Source organism: Neltuma alba, unplaced genomic scaffold (genome assembly GCF_004799145.2).
Source record: "Neltuma alba isolate B1F8T4 unplaced genomic scaffold, ASM479914v2 tig00001614_pilon, whole genome shotgun sequence".
NCBI lineage: Eukaryota > Viridiplantae > Streptophyta > Magnoliopsida > Fabales > Fabaceae > Neltuma > Neltuma alba.
Window position 1 is genome coordinate 166,100 of NW_021632532.1, and position 14,116 is coordinate 180,215.

The window sequence follows — 14,116 nt, forward strand, 5'->3', positions numbered from 1 at the left end:
TTTTAAAATTCTTTTGCACAATGCTTGTGAATGTTGTACGGCTGAGTTTGATTGCATTTGATTTGAGTGGTTTTTGTTCTTAGTTGATTAGTATAGTAGAATGCCTTTGGTGCAGTGTTATTAACCTTGTTTCATAGCTTGACCCATAAGGAGGAAACATCTTGGAGAAAGCCTTGATGGAAGGATTTTTGAGCCATATATTTTCTCATCTTGTGTGATTTTCACCTCGTTTTGGTTAACCTCTAGAACTTGTTTAGATTCTTTTTCAAAGCTGCATTAATACCTAGGTTTGTGAAGATGATAGGGGCATTCATTTCTAAACCTTTACCCAAACACAAACCACTTCATTTAACCTTTGTTCACCCCTTTGAGCCTTCACTTTCATTCCATTCACTACTTTTTAGCAAATGTTTTGCATGAGTTACATTTGGTTTTTCATTTTGAAAAGTACATCATTAAAGTCAATATCTTTGCCTTCTTGAGTTTGGATGGCAAAAAAAAAAGAAAAAAGAAAAGAAATAGAAATAGAAAAAAGGCAAGAAAGAGAAGAAAATGTTTAGAAAAAGCCAAAGAAAGAAAGTTATAAAAAAAAAAAAAGGAGAGAAAATAAGTTGCAACAAAAGAATAAATTTGAAATAAGGCATTCCATGGTGGTTTGAAGAGCAAGGATTTCTATCTCAAAAGGTTAAAATCTGCATATTGGTGTTCTTTTATGATTGTACTTAAGCTCACTTTGAGTTGATACTTTATTACTCATGCATTTCAGTTGCTAGTTCATTTCATTTATTTGACCTTGCTTTCCAACATTACAACCCTTCAAGTCCCCTTGATCATGAGTCTAAGGTATGTTAGTGGTGGAGATATTAGAATTTCTACAAGCTTATGGTAGGTGCTAATCTAGGTGGATTGAGTGAAAATTTTCCCATTTGAGAGATGAGTTAAACACTTGTACCCTGTATGAGCTCTATTATGTTTCTCTTCTTTTATCCAACTATGTTTCAAGTGCTAATTTCTTTGCACTGAAGTATTCTATGATTGTTGATTGATTAGGAATAAAGGTTGCTTGAGTTAATTGCACATTCATGCTTAGTTTTATGTTTGCTTGCATTGAGTGTCTCTATTGGATTCTTCTTTAATGACGTTTTGCCCAGAAGTGCAAAAGGCTAAGTGTGGGGGAGTTGACAAACTCAAGTATTTTTATATATTTTGGTTTTGTCAACTTAATTAGTCTTTTAACCTTAATTGATTATTAATTTATTTAATATATTTTATTTTGAATTAATATTTTATAGCGGCAAAATTGTCATATTTTGCCTAATATTCCTAATATTAATCATCATCAGCGAGAAGACGGAGGGCGGCCGAACAAAAACAAAGGAGACACACACGAACACGCCGCACGGAGCTGAACACACACGCGAGGCGGCTGGAGGGCAGAGCGAAGACGAAGGACAATCCGGAGAGCAAGCTGGGCGCGACTGGAGAAAGGACCAGAGAACGAACATGGAAGGCGCAACAGAAGACGTAGGCGCGGCGGAAGCTGAACACCAGAACACCAGCGAGCACGAGTCGACGGCGCCTGCGTTCTTCCATGGGATCCTGTAGCAAAATACTGATTGTGGCATTTCTTATGGCAATCCATGGCTAGAGCTTAATAATCCTCTAATTCAACAACAATGGCAGGAGCTTAGATCATCAAGGGGGAGTTTTAGCTGTTTTAATTTCCTGTCTAATAATTGTTTAACAATTCCTAGGTCTTAGGATAGTTATTCTGATTATTAGAAAAATTTTGTATTGTTAAATCTGATTATCTGTGGAGATTTTTGTGGCTGGATTACTGTTTAGCATTTGACATTGGGTTGTTTATAGCTTTGATTTCAATTATGATGTTGTGGTTATGACATTTATATTGATTTTGGAGTTAATATATTGTGATTTTCTAAGGTGGCTTAGAATTTTGGATCATATTGTCTCTTGTTAGCTTTAATTCTGTTATTTTGGATTTAAGAGTTCTAATTAAGCATTGGTTTTTGGCATCCTAAATCCCATTTTACTATTCTGGTTGCAGTTAGTAAGTTGGGATTTTAGGAAAATATTTTGTGGCAACTCGAGGTGGCTCGGTTGTTAGATTAAAAGCTTAATTATAATTCTTAATTCATTGTTTTTAACTCCCACATCTTTTAGAGTTATGATTGCCTACATTGTTGAATTGGAGGATTGATTATCATCAGTGTTATTTGTGTGTCTCATTTTCATTTCTTTCATCTTCAGTTATTTCAATCATCTTTTATATAAAAGAAAATAACAAAAAAAAAGTATTTTAATTTCAATTTAATTCAAGGCATTTAGTTAGCAATTTTTCAAACTCAAATCAAAAATCCTTTTTATAGTTTAGGTTACTTGCATTTATTTACTAGGATTTAATTTCGTTTTCAGCTACTCAAAGTGAATACGACCCGGATTGTGCACTATATTGCATTAATTCGGTTAATTTTTGGAGTAATCCCAAAGCGACAAGAAAGGGCAAGTAAACTTCAATCATTAATATAACAACTTATTTGACTTTTATTTTGATCATAAATATAAGACCCCAATCCATTTTGTCTCTCATATATGTCTTTTTTTCTCCCCAAGATAGTACTTTTAATAATAATAGTTCTAACTAATACACTTGATTAGTAAGAATATTTTAGGAAAGACAACACCTATTTTTTACAAATAACTAACTTAATCAATTTTCTTAATCTATTCAAATTAGTCAACTAGCTCTTATATTAAGGACCGTAGGAAGTACTAATTTATGTTCATTTATGTATACACGCATATTGCGTTTTGGCATGCTGATATTCTTTTTCAGTTTTTTTTTTTTTGGGTGAACGGTGATATTCTAATCACTGCCCCGAATTTTGGCCCCAAAAAAAAAATCACTGCCCCGAATCTCTTCCAAAAAATATCTAGTTAAGAAATTAATTTAATTAACTATCCCATCAAAGTGATAAAATTAAATTACACTACCCACATAACATTGATATAATGTATATATTGCCTACGAGAACGTCATCAGACATGAAAATTATATTAGGAAATTGACAATGTATTTTCGGAATTAACATGTCTAATAGTTAACAGTTTGGGAAGATTCACATAATTCATCAACCGTTGAAACCTGAAATCGTTACATTATGGGTAGAACAATTTTCTCGTATATTATTAACAGGTGATGTGGCGTTGTTCTCTCTTGCATTAATGAAAAATGCTGGTTGCTTAGGTTCAGCTGATAAAATGGTTTCATTAGAGAGATAAGAAACCACATCTAACATATCAGGTCGATCTTTAGCTTGATCTTGCACACATAAGAGACCAATATGAATGCATCTCAATAATTCATCAGCATTCCATATTCCACTTAGTGAGGGATCTGCTAGCTCTAAGGCCTTTTCTTCATTCCACAACTTCCATGCCTAAAACAAGTTCATATTCAGTGTATATTAATCAACATGTAGAGACGCATATTGGGTGGAAAAATGTTATATACACTTACATGTCCTATGAGGTTGATTGAATGTTCAGATTTAACAAAATTGACATTTTTTTTGCCACTGACAATCTCTAGTGGCAACACCCCAAAACTGAAAATATTAGTTTTTACTGAGACAATCCAGCTAAGAGCATATTCTGGGGACATATACCCACTATGATAATAATTGATATGACGGAAGAAAAGTAATTAGCATTTCATCAATCAGTTAAGTGTTATCAAAAAATTGAATCGGTAAAAGAATTTTACTTGCTATGTTCCAACCACTCGATTCGTATTATCTTGTTAAAATTCTTTCAACTCAAATATTCTTGCCATGCCAAAATCAAATATCTTTGGACACATCTCATGATCAAGTAAAATATTACTTGGTTTCAAATCTCGATGAATCACTTTGAATCTTGAGTAGTTGTGTAAATAGACAAGCCCCTGAGCTATGCCTTGGATAATATTGAGCCATCTTTTCCAATCCAATAAAATCCTATTATTGTGATCTATATCAATGAAATTCTGAGGAACACATTATGACATATCCATTTTGATAGTAAAGCATTATTATAATTTAAAGGTAAAAATTCGCTTAACAAAAAGGTAGACGTCCAAATTCTTATTGGGCAAATATTCATATATCAACATCTTTTCTTCCCCTTCGGTACAGAAGCCATAAAGTCTTACCAAGTTAGTATGTTGCAGTTTGGCGATCAATTTAACTTCATTAATGAATTCACTTAGGCCTTGTTTTGAACATTTAGAACGTCTTTTGATCGCTATCTCTCGACCATCCGGAAATCTTCCCTGAAAATAAAAACACTATTGTCAATTAATCATCCTCATTTTTTTTCCTTTCAGTTTAATCGTTATTACGCATTACCAAGGTAACATTACAATGAAAAATGTTTAGTTATTAACTTATACACAGGTCCAAGGCTACCTTCACCTAACTTATTTGTGGATGAGAAGTTATCTGATGCTAAAACAATGCTTTTGAAATCGAATATGCGTATTTCATGTCCTGTTTTATCGTTCTTACCAAACTTTTGTTTGTCGTTTGCACTTAATGCGATCGCAATGTCTCCAATTTCATGTAATAGCTTCTTCTGTTTCAATCTTTTTGGCCCTACTCGTCACCAAGCACGAAGATATCAAAAGAGTAGGATACAAAACAAACCGATCTCATTTATGAGTACTCACTGACTATTTGTTAAATAAGTTTTTATATAAATAATGGGTTGTGTAATGTCCTTAAGAATAATATAAACTAATTATTTTATTTTTTTATTCTTAACTAATACTTTAATTATTTGTCGTAAAAAGTTATATACATTGCATTGGTGGCATGGTGTGGTTGTTTCTTGTTGTTGGGTCTTGAGCTTGAAATTTGAATTCTCTTTAATAATAAAAGTGTATTTTATTTTGATTTATCGTTATAAAATTATCATATATAATTCTTTTCTCTCTAAACTAAAATAAAATAATCGGTTCATATAATTTTTTGTTTTCCAAGTTTACTTTCATCTTGGTTTCATTCCTCAAATTTTAAACTATAGTTTCTGATCCCTTGAGTTTGTTTCCATCTAAAACATTGGTCCCTATAATTGAAGGAGGGTCGTAGTTCGAATTTTCTCCTTCCTTTTTCGTGTCTGTGTGGGTGCTGTCTCCGTGGGTATAAACTCGTAGCATAAAACAAAGTATAGACTAAAGGAGAAATATAGTGGTCTCCGATGGGGAGAGTGGCGTCCAATTGATGACACAGAACAAAACTAAATGCAAAACGCTGACAAAAAACGATGATCATGCATGAAGACAGATGCTTAATCATACCCAAGCATATATTTATACCTACCTTTTAATTTTTTGGTTCTGAAGATCCCTATTGCCAGACAAACCAAGAGGCTTGCAACTAAAGCAGAAACAGAAGCAACAAGTGGAATGACAAACTTCTGCCTTTTGCATGAATCAACCAGGCAAAGGCCAGGATTATCCTCCAAACTATGAAACGAGTTGTATTATTATTGTTAATTACTTTTGATTCACATAAGGCTCATCACAATTGAACAAGGAGCATCATAAAAAGATGAAAAACCTCAATTGCAAATCTGCCTTTTCCTGAAGAGCCTTGGGAATGGAACCTGTGAGTTTGTTGCCAGTCAAGTTACTGCAAAAGCACTATAAGTGAGCTCAAAGTTAAATAAGATATTACTCTATAAATGAATCATAAACAACATAATTCAAAACTTACAGGACTCTCAATTTGGGTAGTTTAGCTAAAAATTCAGGTACTGATCCCGACAAGTCATTAAATGACAAATCTCTAAAACAAAGCAACATATTTTGCATATTAATGAAACTTTCCCGCTGAGAATCGGTCCTTACTAAATCACTCGAATACACAAACTTACAAGGACTCTAACTCTGTGAGTTGTGAAATGTGGTTGTTATTTGCCCTGCCAATTTGGTCGCGCTTAGGTTCCTGCTTGAGTGAATCATACTTTCAAGACTTAGTCATAAATTTTCATATTAATATGAGCTTCGACATCATTAGTAGTCAATAATACTCTTGGGATGACGTAAAATTGAACTATATGATTTTTGCATTTGAGTATCAAATGTTAAGAACATAATAGTGACATACTTCACAGATTTACACCGGTATTAAGATTCTTGTTATTAACAAAACTAGGTTAATGCGTATAGATCCAGTGACGCTAAAATAATGGAGATGTAAAAATGACTTACGCTAAGACGATTCTTGCATTTTTGTCATTGATCCCAGAACTGCAGCTTAGTCTTTCCCAAGCGAGTTTTGCAACACATGGATCTCCTTGCCAATCCAAATTGGAGATCTTGTATGTGTTTTTAATGTCTATGATAGCATCCCCTATTACTGCGAACAATAAGCAAGATCTTAATTAGAAGTCAAAACCAAACATGAAAACAAACATAAAATATTATTCATGGACATATTGCAAATAGTTGAATAAGGAATAAACAAATTTGTACCGTCTCTTTGGTCAGTTGGGGAATGTAGAGGTGACACGAACTCGTAAACCTCAAAAGCATTAAGGATTGGAGGAGCATCGGATTCTGATGTCGCGCTGATGTTAAAAAGAACAAAACCTTGATTTTTAATTTTAGGAGCAATGGTTTGAGGTTTCAAGTATTCAAGAACTATAGGTTGGGTGTAAACGTATTCATCATCAACAGTAATAATAGTATTCAGTATTCTTTTATGGCCAGGGGGAAGCTGCTGCATTTCACAAAAATGAAAATAGACGTAATATTTGGAGGACCTGTCGAGGTCTTTCCATACATAGTCATAGGCAAAGTTCAATGCATAGGAGAGATTGAATGATTGGGCTGCAGATTTCAGCACTTCCGCGGGTAACTTATAAGAATTGTTTGTGCTTGAAGGATCAATATCTACGGACCCATTGATCTGGTACCAATATCATAAATCGATTTTCCGCCACATTCGATCATAGATGTCATCCTTGTACCTGCACTTTCCACAGAGAACGCAAACCTTACTATCCAATAACTTTAAATAGATGTCATGCTATTTTTCATTGCTCAGGTGTATTTTTTTATTGGGGGCAATGATATATGAGGCATGGTTAGCACTAAATGTGGTCATCTCTCTTATAAGAATTTAAACATTCGATTGTCACGTTATGAAAAACTAATTCATTCTGATAGACCAATAGGTGTCATGCTATTTTTTCCGACTTTCATATTTCAAAGAAAAATTTATGGACGATTTCTCTAGCTATAGCAAATTATGATATCGGTGCATGCCTAACAACAGAATTTATTGCTTGGTCCTCCAAATCAGAAATTAAGAAACTTAGTCCCCTCCTGAACAATTGACGTTATAAATGCTTATCTAACTAATAGTGATTAAGTCATATGCTTCGGTGTTTATAAAAAGAAAACAAATATAGCAAATGTAACACCAAAAGAAAATCTAAGTTTGGAGTCAACGAATAACGTAGAGAAATAAAGAGATCGTGGGAAAAGTAGGAGTCACCTGCTGAGCATGGCGGAACTGGTGGAGGCAACATCAAAGCTTCCTCGATTGATTAAAAGAGATTGATGAGAAAGTGGAGATGTTTGGTAAATGGAATTGCTGAGAGGTCGAAGCTCCAACGCAGAAATGAAAGGTACTCCCACAACAGTTTTCACAAGGCACACAGGTATTGTGTCTGTTGTGGGGGCATGAATAATCCCAGGAATGTAATAATAATTATTATTTCTCAAGTCAACAGTGTCCCAGTAATTGACGCCAACGTACAAGTCGAAGGTTGGAGTTTGATTTTTGCCATCATAATTTCCATATAAAAAGTAAGCCCTAATCAGATAAGTGTGGCGCTTGCCTTGTTTTGGTTTGAGAGTGTAGCAATTCCTTTTTCCTTCTGGGAAGCTTCTCAACGTGTTTAGAAGTCCCCCAAAATGAGGATTGTCAGTGTTGGTAGAAGGGAGAACCATAGAATTTGTACCAGTTTCTACAAATTCTGTATCTGTCTGATACCATAAGCCCGTTTCCTTGTCTGAGTAATCATTTGGTGCTCCACAATCGATGCTTATGAATCCTACGCAAAAGTTGTTCCAAAATAAACATATAATAAGTCATGTTTTGACTAAATTTATTTAGCATCATATGATTCAGTCATTTAGATTTGAAAAAAAAAAAAAAAAGTCATACCTAGCATCTTGATATTGGGTAGGCTATGGATTCCTGATGCAATTTATAACTAATTTACCAGGATTCTTGTCGTTGGTGACGAGTTTCCTCCCATCTCCCACTGTGCTGCCACCATGAAAGAGGAGTTGGATGAAAACGAGACACATGCCTAAAAGCAGATTCAACTTTGGTGCCCTTTCCATTTGGTCTGATCTGCAAATACATATACAAGGAAGTTAGATATGCAGATACATATACAAGATAACCAAATGAGTAAAAGATGTAGAAAAAGAACAATATAGAGATGAAGTCGCTGGAAGCTTAGAATCTCACCAAGCTAATCGAAACCAAGACGAGCAGTACGCAGATTCAAAGTATTAGTCTGTCTTTGAATGTATTTGTGAGGGTGGCAGTGGGCGTATATATAAGTATTCAGTTAAGTCTCTTGTTCTCGAACGGAATAGGCAACCTGAAATGGGCCTCATTTTTTCCTTTTTGCCGATCAAAGAAAACCAATGAACCTTTTTTTTTTGGGTGTTTTGAAGCTTTCAAATTTTCTGTCAAGTTGTTAATTGCCTGCTGAGATAGCATCTTTCTTCTAATAAATGGGACAAACGAAAATAAATTGACTTGACCAGTGGAGGCCTGATCACTTTGGATCCTTTCATTACTCGCGCCTTTGTTGAGATCGATGATTACCCCTACCAACAATATAATTAGTCCTCAGTAATTTGCTTGCTCCCTCATTTTATTTTCCTGCCACCCCACATGATTAAGACTTGCTTTAGAAGGTTGATGGTCCCCTAATGCTTAACTAAGTAAATTTAAAAAGTGGATTTTTTTAAGAAAAAATTTAATCATATTTTTGGTTTTTCTGAACTGTGTCTTGGAAATTGTTAATTTTCAGGGGACAAAGGATAATATTTGAGTGAATTTTTTTTTAACATTGAAAAGTAGACATTTGTTCAAAACTAAAATTTTAGTTTGATAGTTTCTTACATAAAACCGCACAAATTAAAGAGCACCATAGCGGAAAACAATTGTCTCATACGTGAGCCATGCGTTGGGTGGACTTGGTCCGAGTAAACAAACAAAACTCTTAGGTCCCGTTAGATAGTAAGTGTTAGAAATGAGGAGTAAGAATTGAGATTGAGACTAAAAAATATATTAAAAAGTGTTTAGCATAAGTGATTTCTTGTTATATGGGATTGGGTAGTCCTATCCATGTACATCAGATTGGAGAATACCATGAGAGGTGGTATTCCCTAATCCCATGTAATAAAAAATTATTCATACTAAATATTTTTTTAATGATTTTTCTCAATTTCAATCAAAATTTTTATCCCTCATTTTCAATATTTTGTATCAAATGGGACTTTATGTTCAAACTTAGGCTTCCCTTTTTATTATTGCCAAAAAAATAGAAAGGAAAAAGGAAATAAAACATTTATGGGTGACATGACTGGGAGGTCGAATTGTTCGATCACCACAAACAGTGCCATTAGAAACAACTTTGTGGTCCTTCATAATCCACTGCTGTAGCTTTCCTCCGATGATATTTGTAGTTTTCTGCAATTTTCCAGTGAGATTACATCAACCTTGAATATTCACCGGGCAGCTTCAATAGCGTAAGTGTGACGATGAAAATATTCCACTATATATTTCAATCGAGTGGACACGGATTATTTTCTCTGGTCTGCATATAATCTGCCTAGATCCTTGTCCTTATACTCCTCCGGTTCTTAATATAAAACCTAATTTTTTAGTTAGTTTTGATCCTAAATATAAGACTCATTTATCATATTTATCAATTTTCTCTAAATTACCCCTATAGATACTCCCTCAACCATAATCGAGTAGCAAAGGGAGAGGGGGTATTAAGAAAGATGATTATGGTGTTTTAGGAAAAAAATGTCACTTTTCTTATAATTAACTAACTTACCTAACTTCCTTAATCTAATCAAATTAGTTAAATATATTTTATATTAAGGACCGGATGAGTATATATGGAGAACAACTTCGAAACTTTGTTCTTGTGTCCCTATACATGCATTGAAAAGTTTTTAAGTCTTTGGAAGCTAATTGATATTTATTGACATTAAACTACCTCCATTATTCTTGTCATGCAATACAATAAATATGAATGGTTTTGAATTAATACGAAAATTTTCATCCGGAAAAGTTCAGTTTATTGAGATTGTGGTCTTTTATTAATTTGTCGGCGCCTGTGGGTTAAATTATCCCTAACTTGATGAGGAGATATGTTGTTGGTAACTTGTAAAGCCTACAACTAGTGCAACTATTATTCTTATAATAAAAAAAGCTAATTATTGGATACCTTGTGCAATTTGTTTAAATAGAACGAGGGGAAAAAAATTACGAAGAAAGGGGGGGGGAAAACTAGAAAAATGACAGAAAAATAACTATTAAATTTTAAAATAACAAAGAGCTGATTTTGAGAGATTTTTACTTGTAACTATTACACGAATAGTAAAACTATTACAAGATTAGTCGGCATAACTTATTTATCTTTTTAAAATTTAATAGATATTTTTTTATTATTTTCTCAAACAACTATTTACCCATCTCTAGTTAGATGTTTCACTTTGACGTGATGAAAGAAAATGAATAAGGCCAGGCGTGTTCATGGTGCGCTGGAGAAAGTGGGGAGAAAGGGATCGTGTGAAAAAAAACATGAGAGACAAATTGACTTGACAATTCAAAGTTTGATCTTCTGCAACTTTCTGAGATCATTTAAGTTGTGTTTATCACTCCGAAGTTAATTGACGAGCAAAGTCGTCCTCCTCCCCGACTTATCATAAAATATTTACACTCTTTTTTTTTTCCTAACCAGCATTTACGCTTTTACCTAGGAACAAAAAGTAAAAGAATTACTAGCAAAGTTTTTACATGTGCTGTAGGCTCTAAGCAGAAATGCTGAAGAATAATGCGCTTGTTTGAAATGGTTTATAAATAGTTTATAAATAGTTTTTTTAATAATAATTTATGAAATACTCTTCTGATTCTAAACATAAAACCTATTCTGTAGTGCAAATTATACTACAAAATGGGTCTGGTCCTAAATATAAAACCCATTTTATAATATAATTTGCACTACAAAATAAATATAATATATAAATATGGGAGAGAAATTTTGTTCCAATTTACTGGATGTGCTTATTGACATAATGCATGTTATAAATTGGGCTCATCAAAACGTTAGCTAAACGTCATATTCATGGACGTGCCAAGATAACATCTATCTCTGGGCCCAATTACGAGCACGAAAAACATTCACATGGAGCCCGTAATAATTCAATTTAACTCAAAATGAGGCATGATGAATATTCAATTTGAAAGTTTACACAAAACGAAGGCCTATTGTACTGGAAGAAAAGAGGAGAAGATGACAAAACAAAAAGAGAGCAAAATGAAGCAAGAGATAAAGCATATTGATAGAGCAAAAGTTTGTAATATTCCTTCGAGTTAATATAAATTTTAATCCATTTGAGCCAATTTTCGTATTAGTTTCTAGAATTTCAAATGGATGGTACTAGTCTTTGAAATTTTGGCTATTACAAAATGTTGGTCCCTAGTACCTTCACACCATATGGCACTAACACCGTTAACGTGATAAGGTCGACCCATATGCTAGCACATATGTGGCTTGATGACGTGGATATGGATATAAAAGCTAAAGAAAGGGGAAATTGAAACGAAACTCAAAGTAAAAAAAACAAAGAAAAGGGCGCTTACCATCACCAAATACGTTGTTCATCTCTCCCACTGATTCACCCGAGGCAGCAACTTTGCAATAATACTCTTCTTTTTGCCCAAAAAAAAGAAAAATACAATTTCGGTACCCAAGTTGCATATTTTATTTTGAGAAAAAAAGTAGTAGATTTTCTGCGTGGCTGAGAGAATGGTGCCTAGGAATCAAGTTTGCTTATGATGGATTCATCTTCAAAGCATGCCATATGCTTTGCTTATTAGACCTTGGAATAAAATAAGTAAATTATTAATGTTTTTTTAACTTGCAACTTTTATGCCATGTCAAAAAAAAAAACCCCTTGTTGACAGGTGCCGATTCCACTTTATAATGTGTACTCCATCGATTATGCCTTGCCAACTATTATTATATGCAACTAAAACTCATCATATCCAACTATGATACTGTTGGGACATTATTAAAATTCATGATATCCAACTAAAAGCTAGTATTAATGGCCATTCTTCATGCTAGTATCAATGGCCAACATTTTGGTTTGTACTTCAATTCAAAGATTGCCTAATACACTACATATACACACACATATTCTACTTTGATACAAAGATGATATATATACATATATTCTACTTTAATGCAAATGTAGCTTGTTGGATAATTAGCAAAACGAATGGGAGAAGACTAGTTAAATGAAGCAGAATGATAGGAACCTTACTTGTCTTCAGCTTCTTGCCAGCTTATGTAACGTTTTCTGAAGCACCTGATAGTACGTACCCTCTCTCTCTACATATTATTAATAATTTTCTTTTTTAACTACATAACTCCATCAATTCATGATTTCTCACAACTCTGGAGATCACACACACACATCTAATTGGGATGGATGGTGCTTCCCAATGAAAGATACCAATTAATTGATGGTTCCAATAGCTCTGCGCGGTAGGGGCATCCCACAGACATAGAAACTGGCCCACATGAGAGTTCAGCCACTAACTTCAGGTAGTGATCTCTGTTTCAAAAATATATGATCAAAATATATAGTAGTATATGTGACTGATGATGATGATTTAAAATTTTATTGTACTTTTCATCCGAGAAATAATAGAAGAGAAGCGAGGACAGTGAACATTGATCTCCCAGACCTTTCTTGCCTTCGCCAGAGTGTCTTCGCTAAACCTTTCTAGCCTTTGCCCTTTCTTACCTCCCTCCATCCGTAATTACCCCTCTGCTTCCCCGTCAGTGTGTTTTTTAATTAAACCCATTTATTTATTTATTTTATTCTTTTCTTTTTTCCAGACAAGATACATATCTGTGTCAGTTTATGTGACCACCTCATCATGTTAACTATGTTAGTGCCATCTCAAACAAAGTTAACAGTGTAAGGGAACTAGGGACCAACGGTTTGTGACGGCTAAATTTTAGGGACCAATCCCATGCATTTTAAATTTCGGGGACCATTATTAAAATTGGCTCAAATTTAGAAGACCAAAATTTGTATTAACCCTATTCCTTGAAGGGAGAAATTGAAGGGCAAATATTCTAGCAGCTCCATTTCATTTCTCTTTAATCTGATAATGAAATTTTATTTGGATTCTTGAATATCTCACCAATAGAGAAACTGAAGGGTAAAGTTTGAGGGAAGCTGTATGAAATTTTAAAAAACGTGTTAAGATCCATTAAGATGTAGCCTATAGAATACTTTTTTAATAATATTACTTCCGGTTTTTAATACAAGAGTTAGTTAATTAATTTGAGTAGATTAAGAAAATTAGTTAAGTTAGTCATTTGTAATAAATATGTGTTGTCTTTCCTAAAATAGCCTTGATAATCATGTATATTAGTTATGACTACTCTTTAATAAAATCTTTAACATGTGCAACTACTGCAAGACTACCTTAAAAAAATAAATAAATATGATAAATAAAGTAAATTGGGATCTTATATTTTAAGTCAAAAAAATGTCAAAATAGTTTTTATACTAAGGATCATCAGAGGTAGTAAAAACTAGGAAATGCTTTGATAAGAACTAATTAGATCGCTGCCAACTATTGACTCGGTAGCTTGTGGCGAGTGTTTAATTTGGGTATCTAACAACCCGGACGCGAAGGAATGCTTTGTTTGTTTGCTTTTTTTTGGGGGCAAAAAAAAAGAGAGAGAGATTGACAAGTTG

The 14,116-nt window shown here is 33.7% G+C and overlaps 2 protein-coding genes and 1 long non-coding RNA gene across 3 annotated transcripts; all 3 read right to left on the bottom strand.

Moving 5' to 3' along the window:
• Nucleotides 1-3,025: 3,025 nt before the first annotated feature.
• LOC114759655 (receptor-like serine/threonine-protein kinase SD1-7) lies at nucleotides 3,026-3,733 on the bottom strand. The gene is made up of 2 exons (XM_028948870.1): nucleotides 3,542-3,733; nucleotides 3,026-3,461 (listed from the first exon to the last, which is right to left on the bottom strand). Exons 1-2 carry the CDS (start codon nucleotides 3,683-3,685, stop codon nucleotides 3,153-3,155), a joined length of 453 nt encoding a protein of 150 aa, XP_028804703.1. The 5' UTR covers nucleotides 3,686-3,733; the 3' UTR covers nucleotides 3,026-3,152.
• Nucleotides 3,734-5,489: 1,756 nt separating this feature from the next.
• Nucleotides 5,490-6,979, bottom strand: LOC114759662 (uncharacterized). The gene is made up of 6 exons (XR_003741940.1): nucleotides 6,539-6,979; nucleotides 6,275-6,416; nucleotides 5,938-6,008; nucleotides 5,778-5,849; nucleotides 5,622-5,693; nucleotides 5,490-5,527 (listed from the first exon to the last, which is right to left on the bottom strand). It is a non-coding gene; the product is annotated as an uncharacterized LOC114759662 (long non-coding RNA).
• A 383-nt stretch (nucleotides 6,980-7,362) lies between these two features.
• On the bottom strand, nucleotides 7,363-8,631 carry LOC114759647 (probable LRR receptor-like serine/threonine-protein kinase At4g29180). The gene is made up of 3 exons (XM_028948859.1): nucleotides 8,553-8,631; nucleotides 8,299-8,432; nucleotides 7,363-8,127 (listed from the first exon to the last, which is right to left on the bottom strand). Exons 2-3 carry the CDS (start codon nucleotides 8,420-8,422, stop codon nucleotides 7,562-7,564), a joined length of 690 nt encoding a protein of 229 aa, XP_028804692.1. The 5' UTR covers nucleotides 8,423-8,432; nucleotides 8,553-8,631; the 3' UTR covers nucleotides 7,363-7,561.
• Nucleotides 8,632-14,116: the final 5,485 nt, after the last annotated feature.

Bases quoted from the DNA above. Each gene is read 5' to 3' on its own strand.
- LOC114759655 (XM_028948870.1), bottom strand. From the start codon at position 3,685: ATGTCCCCAGAATATGCTCTTAGCTGGATTGTCTCAGTAAAAACTAAT. The intron at 3,462-3,541 runs GTAAGTGTATAT...AACTTGTTTTAG, and splicing joins CAATCAACCTCATAGGACAT to GCATGGAAGTTGTGGAATGA.
- LOC114759647 (XM_028948859.1), bottom strand. From the start codon at position 8,422: ATGGAAAGGGCACCAAAGTTGAATCTGCTTTTAGGCATGTGTCTCGTT. The intron at 8,128-8,298 runs GTAAATTAGTTA...ACTTTTGCGTAG, and splicing joins CACCAACGACAAGAATCCTG to GATTCATAAGCATCGATTGT.